General features: G+C 43.4%; 1 protein-coding gene across 1 annotated transcript; it reads right to left on the reverse strand.

Moving 5' to 3' along the window:
- Positions 1-493: 493 nt before the first annotated feature.
- On the reverse strand, positions 494-1,807 carry TCIM (transcriptional and immune response regulator). The gene has a single exon (XM_042474670.1). The coding sequence runs from the start codon at positions 1,680-1,682 to the stop codon at positions 1,395-1,397; it is 288 nt and encodes a 95-aa protein (XP_042330604.1). The 5' UTR covers positions 1,683-1,807; the 3' UTR covers positions 494-1,394.
- Positions 1,808-13,296: the final 11,489 nt, after the last annotated feature.

Consider the following 13,296-nt stretch of genomic DNA (forward strand, 5'->3'; position numbering starts at 1 on the left):
CTTCCAATTTGGAATCTAGGACCTTTATAAGTCACTGAAAGGGCTGATTGGATGTTTAATCTATGCAAGAAGGAAATGGAGGTTTGAGGGATGCTGAAATTCAGCAGACTGGGGCTTTTGGGGATACATCATCAAAGACGTATCAGGCGGCTTGCTTCTTGCCAACAGAATAAGATGTTATTTGCCCATGCTCAAGATTATGCTCAGTGCAATTTTCAAGGCTCATCCCTATAATTTGAAACAGGTTCACTAAGGATTCAGCCATAAAGCCATAATCAAATTTGGTTTTTTCAGTTCTTAGTGTTTAAACCAACCCCCCCCCCCCCAATTTTAAAGTTATTATAGCTTTGAAATATGTCTACCTTCCGATACTTTGTTCTGGCATTTCAAGATAGATGAGCCTCACCAAAAATAAGGGGAGTAAGAAAATCATTAAGGGTTTTTCAAAAACTACTTTTTTGTTGTTCAAGTCAAGCATTTCAAATCGAAAGCATTTCTATCAAATGTATAATTTATTTGTTCCACAGATCAGCATATGCAATAAATTAGTGCCGGAATAATACAGCATCATTGCAAAACATCAACATCATATGTTGCCTGTTAAATTCACAGCAAGAATTGCATGTAAGGCACGCAAACACAACAAGTGTTTTTTTCTTTTTGAAACACATGTTCAGAATGGCATTTCGATATCAAGAGAACTCAATGTCCCAAAGAGACTTTCCCACTTCAGGAAGAAGCGTCTTTTATAAAAAGAAAAGGGAGGAAAATCACAAACTTCTGTGCAACCGGTTTTAGAATACAGTAGAAGAAAACACAAGGTTGCTTCATGATGTCCTGAAAGCAAGTCCTCTCTCTGGAGCATGTTGTGCCACAAAGATGATGATGCGCCCTTCTCTTAGTGCATTTTAAACACATGCAAATAGACAAAGTCATTGATCACTCTCTAATCCCTTTTCATCCCAGCAGACAAGAGAGAGGCTTAAGGAAGGCTTTACACATTCAATAAACAAGTAGCAGAAAAGATTGTCACAGAGACTGTCGGAGGCAAGAACCTTGGAGGCTCTTCTTGGCTCCAGCCAGCCAAGAGATATTGTGGCCGACAGTCTCACAGGCTGTTTCTCTCTGTGACTCGGGGATTGCTGTCCATATGGCTCTCTGGCCAAATTCCTTGGCTCCCTTTACAGTTTTCAAGTGTCTAAGTCACTGTGGGAAGCCCACAATTGCTCGTTTTGGAGTGTCCAAAAATGGGACCGAACGCGCATCACCAAGATCTCCTAGCATCCTTCGTCCTGGTGGCAGCTGGAGATACCATTGTGCAGAAAGCCAATAGGTCTGGCTCAAAGGAGTGGTGTGCTCTCTCTCCATCCCGTCCTACCTTCTCAAGAAGTCCTTCAGTGGACTTTGATGGAGTGCTTCCCAAACTTTAGGAACTGGAACAGCTTCTCTCTGGTCCTCTGCTTCAAAGCCATGAGCGACCGGGCTTTCTCCTCCAAGTCTTGGTCAGTGGCCAGAAGGATTTTGGCCCTTTCCTCAGCTTTCCTGTCGCCAGAGTTTTTGAAGAGCTTCTCCAAGGACTCCTGGTCCAAGTTCTCGAAGATGTTGGCCACCGCTTTCTTGCGCAAAGCGGTGTCGAAGCGATAGCCATGGACAGACGGGCTCACTCTCAGGGAGGTCGACATGGCTGGTGGCAACCGAGGGATGGCTTCTGGCTGCTGCTGCTTTCCAGGAGGGATGTCAGCCCCAGAGAGAGGTCTTTCCCTTGGAGTATCTCAGCCAGAGATCCCTGTGAAGAACTCCTGGCTACAGCCTGGCTATTTAAAGGCAATTCAGAGGGGAAAGCCGGTGGTGGCTCGAGTTACAGAGATGACATCAGCTGGAGATCAACGCCCAAGAACTAAAAGCTGGGTTAACAATTAAACTGCCAAAACAACACATCTACTGGAATAGGCGAACTAGGGCTACCTCTTGAGCGTCCGGCTTCACCTGCCGTTCTTGCTGAACAACTGCTTCTGCAACGTGGAGAAGAGTTTAGTTGCTTATCAGATACAGATACAAGTGTCTGCTTACTAGGGCAGATTTGTTTGTTCGTTTCGTGTTGCTGTGGGTTTTGTGTTTTTCAGAAAGTACAGTGGGCCCTTGGTATTTGGCAGGGTTTGGTTCCAGGACCCCCCTGTGGTTACCAAAATCCATGGATGCTCAAATCTCATTATATACAGTGGCAGGGTAAAAGGGTGTTCCTTATTGAATGGAAGCCTACATGGTTGCTGCTGCTGTTGTCATTGTCATTATGCTTATTGTGGCTGTTCTATCCAGGCATCCTTCCAGTTTGCAAAGTATATGGCTCTCCTTCTCTTCACTTTCTCCTTGCGAGGTAGGCTATTCTGTGAGACGATGCTTAACCAATGTATTCACATGGTTCAGCAAAAACTAGAATCCAAACCTCTTGAATCTCACCCAACACTGTAACCACTACATCATTTTCTCCAAGAAAGGTGCTTTTCCAAACGTATTGACTCTCAAAATAGGGATTTCCAAACAAATATTAATAGGCTGCTGAGCCAATGTGCATGAGATCCAGTAGCTAACTAAATTCCCACCTGCGCGCATGAGCTCAGGAGATGTCTAGGTTGCATCCAGATTCACAAACAGTGAATTCCCCAAGCATCTCTAATTAAAACCCAGTGGCAATCTTTGATTCCAGATACATAAAGTCCCACAGCAACAAATCAGATTGGAAGCACAATACAGTCAATGTTATACAGCCAGCTAGCATTAAAAACTATATGTACGCGTTCCCAAATGCATTTCGGTCAAGCTGGAGGGTGGCTTCATTGCATCTTTGTCTTGTTTAATATAGATCCCAGGGCCCAGTTATGATCATGCAAATTGCATTAAACAACACTGTATTTTTATTGCAACAGATTCACTCCGCATTGTCCTCTCCTTTTACAAGACCAAACTCTTTTAAGAGTTACTGTAATCACTTCATTTACTACTCAGAAGAGCAAATGATTTCAATGAAAACCCTGAATGAAAAGCATTGCAATCCAGTGCCAAGGGCTGGTTTTACTTCCTGTGAATGGAGAAGATATTCAAAAACCTTATGATAACAGAAAAATGGGACTCTTGACTTCTGCTTTCAAAGCTCCAGTGGCTTCTTCTTCAGGCAAAGCTGTTAAAAATCTGGACAAAATGCAAGCTTGTGACTCTCAATTCATCATATTTTGATTTCTCCTGTATGATTTTTAACAGCTATGGCTGATGAAGAAGCCGGTGGAGCTTCGAAAGCTTGCATCATGTCTTTTGTGCATTTTGGTTGGGCCCCATAAAAGTAGCAGAGAGCCAGCATGGCTTGAGCCCTGGACTATGACTCTGGAGACGAGGGTTCGAATCCCAGATCGGCCATGTAAACCCAATGGGTGACCTTGGGCAAATCACACTCTCTCAGCCTCAGAGGATGGCAATGGTAAACCTCCTTTGAACTAATCTTGCCAAGAACCCCCCCCCCCCATGAAAGGTTCACCTTAGGGTCGCCACAAGTTGGAAATGATTTGAAGGCACACAGCAGCATAAAGGTATCACTGCTTTGTGGATTTGGGATGTTATGGAACTAACATATAAGTAGTTATTTCTAAGATCAGGGATATTTATTTATTGCTTCTGGCTATGTAGGGCGAGCGAGAGATTTCTCTTGTGTGACCCCAAGTCCATGGAGGTGTGAAGTGATTTATTCTGCAGACAATGCAGCATTTTAAGGGACATGGAGACATTTCTATGGTTGCTTTTCATGCTGTGCCCTCCATGCCTCCCCATGGAGCATCGCGGAAGGGTTGAAAGGACCGAGACGCCACCGTGGCTGTCTCCTTTACAAGGACAGCCGGAGGACCACGCAGGCCGAAGGGTGGATTGTGACGACGACAGACGGTCGCCCATGGCGGCCAAGACGGGTGTCTGTTTCCTGGCATTCATCCTCTGACGCTAGCTGAGAACTGCTAACAATGCAACCTCAGCAGTCGGATTCCCCAGTTGTCTCCTGGCACTTGGACTTCCTCTGAGACCCTGGCTTGTCCTTTTTGGCTTGTCTTTCCCCTTCCAAATGGTCCATATTCATTTCCCTCAGTCAAAAGGGTCCCCTGCATAGCCACAGTTAATACTCCCCCTCCCCAGTTATTAGACTTTCTTACTCTATTTCTTCTTTCCTTGCTTCCTTTGGAAATGGCTGCAGATCAGTGATTATGGGCATGCATGGCACAGAAATATTAATAATATTGACCCTTGGCATCACCAGGGAGCCCATTCATACTACACAGTTAAAACACTATCATTCCACTTTAACTGCCAAATCTATAGGGTCATGGGGTTTGTAATTTGGAGAAGCATCAGCAACTGGATAGCTGTAAGTAAACGCTATGAAATGAATGACATTTTTGTTGGGGTTTTTAGCTTTTATACTGTAAGGTCCTATTTCATGTTTAAATGTCCAACATTTTGGGATGCCTCATCCTCCTTTGCAGGTTATGGCATCTGTCCACCCTGCATTTGTCTCAGAAAGGCAGTGCCATGATGGGAATGCAAGATGTAAAAGAATGATATTCAGGCATAGCACCTCGACCGATGCTCATCCATCCCAGGGCATAGTTTTTGTTCCCTTCGGCGTTTCCCCAGTTAATGGGGCAGCCTTCAATATTCTCAATTTGCAAAGCTCTTCTAAAGTGGGCTTGCTGTTTTCTGGTAAGTATAGCATTACACTGTGTGAATCTGGCAGAAAAGTAATTGGGAGCGAGGGATGTGTTAGACCACAGAAGACAGCAGACCTCTTGCCGGTGCGCATACAAAAGTTTGATAGTCTTATTGCTTCTGGCTTCCCTTGGTATATCAGAGCCTGGAGGAGAACTTCCATATGCACTTTGATATTTGCTTTGGGTGGACACACACATACACACACATATCTATGTGTGCTATTTACCTGGGGAAAATTTACAGTCTCCACCAGCTTCCAGCCTGGAGATGTGCCTGTAATGTTAAATGTCCACAGAAAAGAAGATAAAATGCTGCAGTAAAATCTTCCACCTCCAGCAACCCTTGCATCCTCTCTCAGCCTTCCTATAACCATTGAATTCGAAAATCTGGTTGATGGGGCTGCAAACTTTGGGCCCAAACCTTGCATTGTGCATCAATATTATTATCGATATTATTATTATTATTATTATTATTATCAATTATTATCAATTCCCTTGCAACAATGGAAAACTACTGCATGACCATGGGCAAGTCACACTCTCTCAGCTTCATAGGAAGGCAAGGGCCAAGAAAAACCCAGTGATAGGTTTGCCTTGCGGGGGTCACCATAATTCGGAAACAACTTGAAGGCACACAAGAGCAACAAGTCTCATGAACTGGTTTGCCCCTGCGACCCAAGATGAAATATCTATTTCCCACATTAGAAAGGGAAATTAAAATGTTATCCACATCCCATGCAGATCATAATGCAGATCATAATGCAGATGCCCTTCCGCCCCCATAAATTTTTCAAGGAAGAACATGTATATGTTTTTTTTAATGGATCTTCTCAGTCAAACCCAGATGCTCCTGTTGCGGCACACGCTGTTATTTAAAATATTCATTTCTTATCATTTTTTTTAAATCCCAAACTAAAGATAAACTGTTCTGTCTTCAATTTTTAATGGGTGAGTCATATTTTAAACATCCAGCAGAAAATATGCCTTGGGGTTTTGTTTCTGCTATTTTCCCTTGTGTTTTTTGAGAAGGGGGAAATGAACAGGAAAGGATGGGAAAGGAGAAAGAAAGAAAAAAAACACCTTCTTTGAAGGTATCCAGGAATCCATGGCCAAGATCCTCTACATTTTTAGCAAAGTGCAACGTTCTCACAGCCTACCTTGCGCCATTTCAACTGGCTTTCAACTCCTTTCCACCCCCATTGCATTCAGCTCAGCTGGTTTCTATTGTAGTGCACCCTCACATTTTTGGGTGTCTGTCTGATTTCTGGAGATCCTTCCCTTCCTTACAATGGAGCCATGACAATTAAAGCAGACCCTGTTTGATTCAGCCATAAAACTCACGGGGTGACTTTGGGCAAGTCACACTCTCTCAGCCTCAGAGGAAGGCAATGGCAAACCTCCTCTGAACAAATCGTGCCAAGAAAACCCCATGATAGCTTCACTTTAGAGTCTCCACAAGTTGGAAATGACTTGAAGGCACACAACAACAACAACAGTTTCTATTACCGGTAGTGTGTAAATTGACTCAATGTTGATTAAGTGTTTTATCATTTGGGTCTCGGATTTTGCAGTTTCGAGTTGGTCGTATCTTGGTATTTTGTAAACAATTTTATTTTGTGAAAACAACAGCCTTTGGCCAAATAATAAGGAGAAAGCAGCTCTTCCTTCTTTTGGAATACTTTGCCCTTTCTACATTAACCTGTATTATTTATGTTTTGCAGGAGTTGGTGTGGGGAAGCATTCCAACATTCATTTCTTATGGCACTTTGTGTCTGTGCCATGTTAATTTTAGAGGGTCCCTTTAACACAGGGGACGAGGCTTAGCGCTGCATCTTCATGTTCCAAATTGTGCAATGGGTTGTTAGTCCCAAGGAAGGCCAGAAGTAGGTCAGCTAATGCCTCTTCGTTGGATTTGTCACTCTCAGCAATAGTGCGCTGCACTTTCTTGTACTCTCAAAATCTGTGATCCAAAGCTGGATTGTGCAAAGAGCTCACAGACTTCTTCATTCTCTATGATGGTTTCCTGCGGTCACCGCAGGGGCATTTCTGTGCTCTTTCTGTAGCATTTTCAGCTACTATCTCATGGCATACAGCATGCGGCATCTCCCACTGGTAACAATTAAAAGTGGGAAAGGCTTTTGCAGAAGACTCCCCAGGCTTTGGGGTAATGCTAGTTCACTTCCATCCTTTACGGCTTAGAAATATCGAATCTTAAAATGGGGAAGGTACCACAAGGGTCATATTGTCCAGCCCCATGCCATGCAGGAAAAGACAACTTCCATCACTGTGATTCTGTGATAACTAAGGTACCCCTGAAAAATGTATACATTCCAAAAAGCAAAGCTTGATTTTGCCATTTTATGTAAGGAACACCATTTTACTATGGCACTGTATTTAATGTGACATGAGCATCCATGGATTTTACTATAAACTGTCATCCTGGAACCAAACCTTAGTAGATACCAAGGGCCTATTATATTCAACCAGGAGCTACTGTGACGTTACTATGTGGGAAGCCAGCAACAGGACCAATGCACAAAAGGACCGATGTGCAATAGAAGCCATGCACAAGGGGACCAACGCACATTGGGACGCTCTTGCTTGTGCCTTGAAGCACACCTTTGCTATTCGCTAATCCTTAATGCTTCTGCTATGTAGTTAAGAATGTGCAAAGCAATGCAACATAGACTGCATTATAGAATTATGACTCATGTTACTAGCTACTGGCTGTGAACCCTAGAGATTTGGGTTGTCTCTTATTGATGATTTGAAAACCTCACAATGCTACCCAGAATCCTCCAGCCAGTATGGCCAGTGGTCCAAAAAAAGGAACTTTTCAAAGCTCTGATCATAAAATGTTGGCCTTCCATACTGTGGGAAGGCCATGTATCTTTTCCACTGAGCTGCAGTAGATCCCTCCAGGCAGCATCATAGCTCTCTAAGTCTTTTCTTCCCAGAAACAGCAGGGACCTGAAGCTCTTGCCATGAGAACCAAGCTGGAAAGGGTCTAGTTATGTCTACACAAGGGCAATCCCGAATTGTGAAGCCATGTCCAGCCTAGAGGCATTACACTGGTATGCCTGGATTGCTTCTTTGGAAGGATTTGTTGACCTGACCTCATGGAAGCAAAGTCACTGTGATTCATGAGATGAAAACATACCACGGACTGCTAGAAAAACCAATAAGTTCCCCATGGAGTCCTATTTATTTGGAAAGCTTCCTTTCCTTGGATTTTGCAAGTGACATGCGTTTCCTAAGAAAAGATGGCCCGATAAACAACATGATGTAACTTCATTCCAGTGTGGGTTTGTGCGGTAGTTCTGAACTTTGGGTCACCCAGATGTTTTTGGATTTAAACTCTCAGAAGTTTTGGAAGGCATGATTCCAATACATCTGGGTGACCAAACGTTGAGAAGTGCAGTGAACAGAGTATTGAACTGGGAATGGGGACCTTTACCACTACAACCGTCACTACCTTCTGTCTGTTCAATAGGATTACACCGCATTAACAATGCAGATGATACAAAACTGGGTAGGTTCGCTAGCATATTAGAAGATGGAAACAGACTTCAACTGGACTTAGATAAACTAGAAACTTGGGCAGAAATTAGTGAAAGGACATCCAATAGAGATAAATGCAAAATTCTACATTCGAGCCAGAAAAGCCAAATCCACAGGTAAAAGGTGAGGGATACATGGCTGCACTCTTTAAATATTCAAAGAGTTGTCACAGAGAGGAGAGAATAGGTTTGTTCTCTGCTGCCCTGGAGGATAGGACCAGGTCTAATGGTTTGAAGTAATAAGATAGTATATTTCAATTGAACATTAAACTGGAACTTTTGGGATGACAGAGAATGAATTGGCTCACTTGCTCTTGTGCAAAATTGGGGCAGTTAGGGGGCATGATAAAGAGGGAAATCAAAGTTACAAATGGAAAGGATAATATTCCAAACCTCACAGCTAGTAGTACATTTATATCAGCCAGTGAGCCATATCAGCCTGCCTTTAATATAGGTTATTTCACTTGCTTCCAGTTGGATCTGCTCAGAAACAAGACAACAAATGACTCAGATGACCATCAACCTTAAAAAGTGTCACCCAGACTCATCCTCTGCCTGGCCAAGAAAGTGATGGGGCCCTGAATGTGTCTTTTACACCCGGTTGCTCAAACAGGGAGCTGCAGTAGAGTCCAAATTTCCCTGCAATCTCTCTCCATCTCTCCTCATTCTTGCCTTAGCAACAGCACACCAGTCCTAGATGGATTACCCCCCTCCTCCATCACTTTTCTGTTCACCCGCTGAGCTGAGATTGCATGTTGGAGGGTTGGATTTGGTTTTGTTTTTTTCCATTACTACTATTGATTGCGGCAAAGTTAACAGACTGTCCGCACAAAGGGAGGGAGTTCCACAAATCAATCTGTTCAGACACTGCTGGGATGTCTTCCCCATGCAGCTAACTCACACAGTGCATGGTAGGCTTGCGGATATCTGCAACTGTCCATGTGGTGTCAGTTTGGGGATTGTTACAAATATTGGGACCGTGCCATGAAAGAAGACCCTCTCAAGCTCCTACATTGGAAGTGGGGCAGCTTGCAGCCTTTTGTCTTGGTGAACCTTAGTCCCTCCAGACTGTCCAGAGTGGTCTCCCAAAGAGGGAGCATCAAATGTACCTATTCAGTTGCATTTTCCGTTATTATTAATTTAAATGGTTTGCATACTTTTAGTGAATTGCAAAGGCGCAAGTCAGGCCTACACCATTGCAACTCACTTTTTGGTTTCTGCAAGGATTCAAATCCTGTCCTGACTTTGCAACAAACAAACAACCCATCCACCCTGCAAAAAACACACCACAAACCAACATGTAGTTGGAGAGCAGGGGGTCAACCTGTCCAGCTATTCTCCTATAGCAGGACACATTGCAAGAATGTGGTCAGCAGGGACATCCCAAGGAGCATGCGCACAAACACACACCTTGGAGGTCTCTGTGCATACAAGAAAACAGCTAGACACACTCCAGTTACCCTCAACTCTCCGACAACATGGAAATGGCTTCATGGTGGTGGGACTGGTTATCAATGGTTCTGGGTGCGATTTTGGTTCTTGCATGGTTAGAACAAAATTCCATCCTCCGCAATGACCAGGCCATAGTCAAAGTAAGTATGCCATAGTCACCATCCCTCTCTCAGTGTGTAATTTCAGCCTTTTTAAAAAAAGGAAAAGACAGCAGGAGATAGCAATGCAATAATAAAAAAAAGAATTGCTAAATGCTAACAACGCTTTAAAAAATAATGGCCTACATGTTTAAAAAGGGCTTTCTTGTGTTATTGTAATAAAAAGTCCCCTCTATAAATCTGCTATGTGTTGATGGAGGACAGCAAATACTGTTTTTCTTAACATGATCAATAAAAGTCAATTCCGTTTCACAAAATGAGTGATGGGTCTGACATCTTTTTTCTTCTTTCCTTAACCTGGGCTGACCACGTTTCCACAAGTTGTTATTCTTTTGCTTCGCTTGTCAGTCCTCCCTTCCACAGCCCTTCATGCGCATCTACTGGGAGATCTTTATACTTGGATAGCATCAAGCATCTCCTCTTAAATCTTTGCCCCCTGAAAAACCTATGAAGTCCAGACTGCTGTTCTTGCACATCTTTGCCCCAGGCCTCTATCATAAATCACTCCTCTCCTTTAACTGTCTGCAAACTTACGCTGCAAAGTCCTCAGGGCAGAGACCTTGCTTATTTATGTATATATTATCTTACAGCAAACAGCTCTCATGGTAATGCATACATACGCTCACAAATCCATATACCACAAAAGAAAAGCTGGATACCCACCCACACACCATAAATAAAAACAGCCGAAACTAACTTGGAACAAGCATCAACAAAGCAGAAATGGAACTAATGACAGCCTCAAAATGAATAAAGCAGCCAAAACAGGGAGCGCACTAAAAAGCATCTGAGGATTAAATTTGTTCTATAAAAAAGTCATTTTGGAAGGAAGAGATGGGCACACAGCCTGGAAATGCTATTCTACTGGTCCCCGAATCCTCCAACCAGAATTTGGGAACTGCAGTCCAACAAGTAACTCCTGTGACTTAGGGTTCATCCAGAATGAAGACACAACACAACTCTTTAAGTGATGTAGAACCATCCTATGGAATCCTGGGATTTGTAGTTTCTCATGCCTTCCCTGCCAAAGCATGCTGGGGTCTCACCAAACTACAAATCCCAGGATTCTGTAGGATGGAGCCATGGCAGCTAAAGTGGCATCAACTTCCAATCATTTATACAGTGCAGATGCAGCACCCCAGATTAGCATTAAAATAGTGGAGAGCTTAGAGCCATACCATCATGTCTTTCTCCTTGCAACCTCATGCCTGTGACCTTTCCAACTTGACACCCTGGGATGCTTTCCCAGTCCAAAGAGAACAACAAGTGGCCACCTTCTACCTTGCCAAACAGTAGTGTAAAATGGAGCCACTTGGTCCCACTCCATCATCCAGACAGGCAATTGTCCAAAGCAGCAAAACACTGGCCAGGAAGTACTTTGCCATCATAGCGCGGCCCATTAATGTCAAGATAATTACATTTAATGCTGTAAATTCCTATCTAAGCATCTCTGATGGTACTCAAGTGCTTAAAGGGGGGAGTGGGGTGGGAGAGAAAAATGGAAAGGTTAAGAAGTCAGACTGAAGCAGCCAAACAAGGACAAGGAGCATTTTCCCTTCCTCTTCTCACATTTCGAGGGACCACACCTATAAACCCATCCCCAGTGACTGCATACCCTACAACTTTCCCAATTCTGCAAGAACACTTCCAATTAATCCTCTGTCATCCCACTTTCTCAGTTGCTTTTAAAATGTCCCAGTTTCTCTCTCTACTCCTCCTGCTTTCCCCCTTCATCCTCCCTTACTTCCGTTGTTGCAAACAGAGGTTGGATCTGCAAATGCAAAAAATTAATCCAGTTGGACACAACTTTAATTTCTGGGTAGTATCGTGAACTATTTAGCCACCTCTACCCAAGAGCTCTGGTGCCAAAACAAACTACATCTCCCAGAATTACATATTCCTGAGCCATTGAGCATTGAGCCATGGCAATTAAAGTGGTGTCAGACTGGATTATTTCTGCAGTGTGGAAGCAGCCTGATTTTTCAAAGTGGTTTGCACTCAAGTAACTCAACAGAGGAGGGAGAGAAGGGAGCAGAGTCTTCCACTTCCCAGTAGGCTCAGGCAAAAGCAAACTGCTGCAGCATTTCTTAGTTTGAGGGGTTTTTCTCTTTTATGTGTTTTGCCATCTTGACCGCAATCTAATCCTGCTTGGCCACATGTGTCCTAGTTTTCATCTGTGAAATGTTGGAGAATATGTTGGAGGTTATGCCTGACTAGGAGCCACAGTGACAGCGAGGACAAATAGGGGTAGGCAGTCAGATGTCCATCAAACTTTAGACTTGATAGTTCATCTTTCTCCAGTGGACGAATAGCATCCTGTAGGGTTTTCCACCCAACATTCCTCTCCGAGGAAAGTAACCATCCCATATATTCAGGGTGTTATAAACCAAAATGCATAACACGAAATCCATCATCTCCTGACGCAGTCACTGCTGGCTCCAAACAGTAACTAAGCTGCTGCCTGGGATCATTTTTATTCTCTAACAAGAGGTATGTTAGAGATTTGGAAGCATCCAAATGTACAGTATCAGAACATGTTGCTCTCAGGGCTGATGAAACAGGAGCAAAATCCAGCCAAGGTAAACAACCCTGGAATCATGTGCTAAAGTTATCTACTACCCAACTTTTCACATGCTTTGTTAAAAGAAAAAGATGTTCCTAACCACATGTTGTGTTCCACAGCAGATCACACTACCTTTGTTTGTTTTGGAGAATGGAACTGGATGTGGTCCAAATTGATGTGAAATGCCATGGTGAATTTGGATGTCCCTGCTTGAATGAAGAAAGCTAAGGCATAGAATCAAAGATTCAAAGAATCATAAAGCTGGAAGATACCAAAAGATGCCAAAACTCCAACCCTTTGCCATGTAGGAGTACACAACTAAAGCCCTCTTGAGATATCACCATCCAAGCTCAGGTTGTTGTTGTTGTTGTTGTTGTTGTTGTATACATTCAAGTCATTTCCAACTTACGGCAACCCTAAGTCGAACTTATCATGGGGGTTTCTTGGCATGTTTCTTCAGAGGGGTTTGCCCAGGGTGACCAGATCTTCTCCTTTTCCAGGGCATGTCCTCCATTCCAGCCTTCTGTCCAGGAGGAATTTCAAAATGTCCCCCATTCTGTGACTCTGATATCATCACCTTTGTTCTCCTGCATGACTTTAAACATCTTTGCCCAATGAAGAAGCCACTGAAGCTTCCAAATCTAGCATGATGTATTTTGTGCTTCTTAGGCTGCATCTACACTGAAGAATTAATCCAGTTTGCAAAGGAGCAGCTGGAGTGCCAACACCATTTCTGTTCCTTTCACAGCTTAGACATTTTGTCATCCTCCAGAATCTGCAGGGAACTGAGAAATAACCCAGGTCAGCAAGGAAGAGCAGGA

This window comes from Sceloporus undulatus, chromosome 6 (assembly GCF_019175285.1).
Source record: "Sceloporus undulatus isolate JIND9_A2432 ecotype Alabama chromosome 6, SceUnd_v1.1, whole genome shotgun sequence".
NCBI classification, from domain to species: domain Eukaryota; kingdom Metazoa; phylum Chordata; class Lepidosauria; order Squamata; family Phrynosomatidae; genus Sceloporus; species Sceloporus undulatus.

Excerpts from the sequence above, each read along its gene's own strand:
- TCIM (XM_042474670.1), bottom strand. The coding sequence starts at position 1,682 with ATGTCGACCTCCCTGAGAGTGAGCCCGTCTGTCCATGGCTATCGCTTC.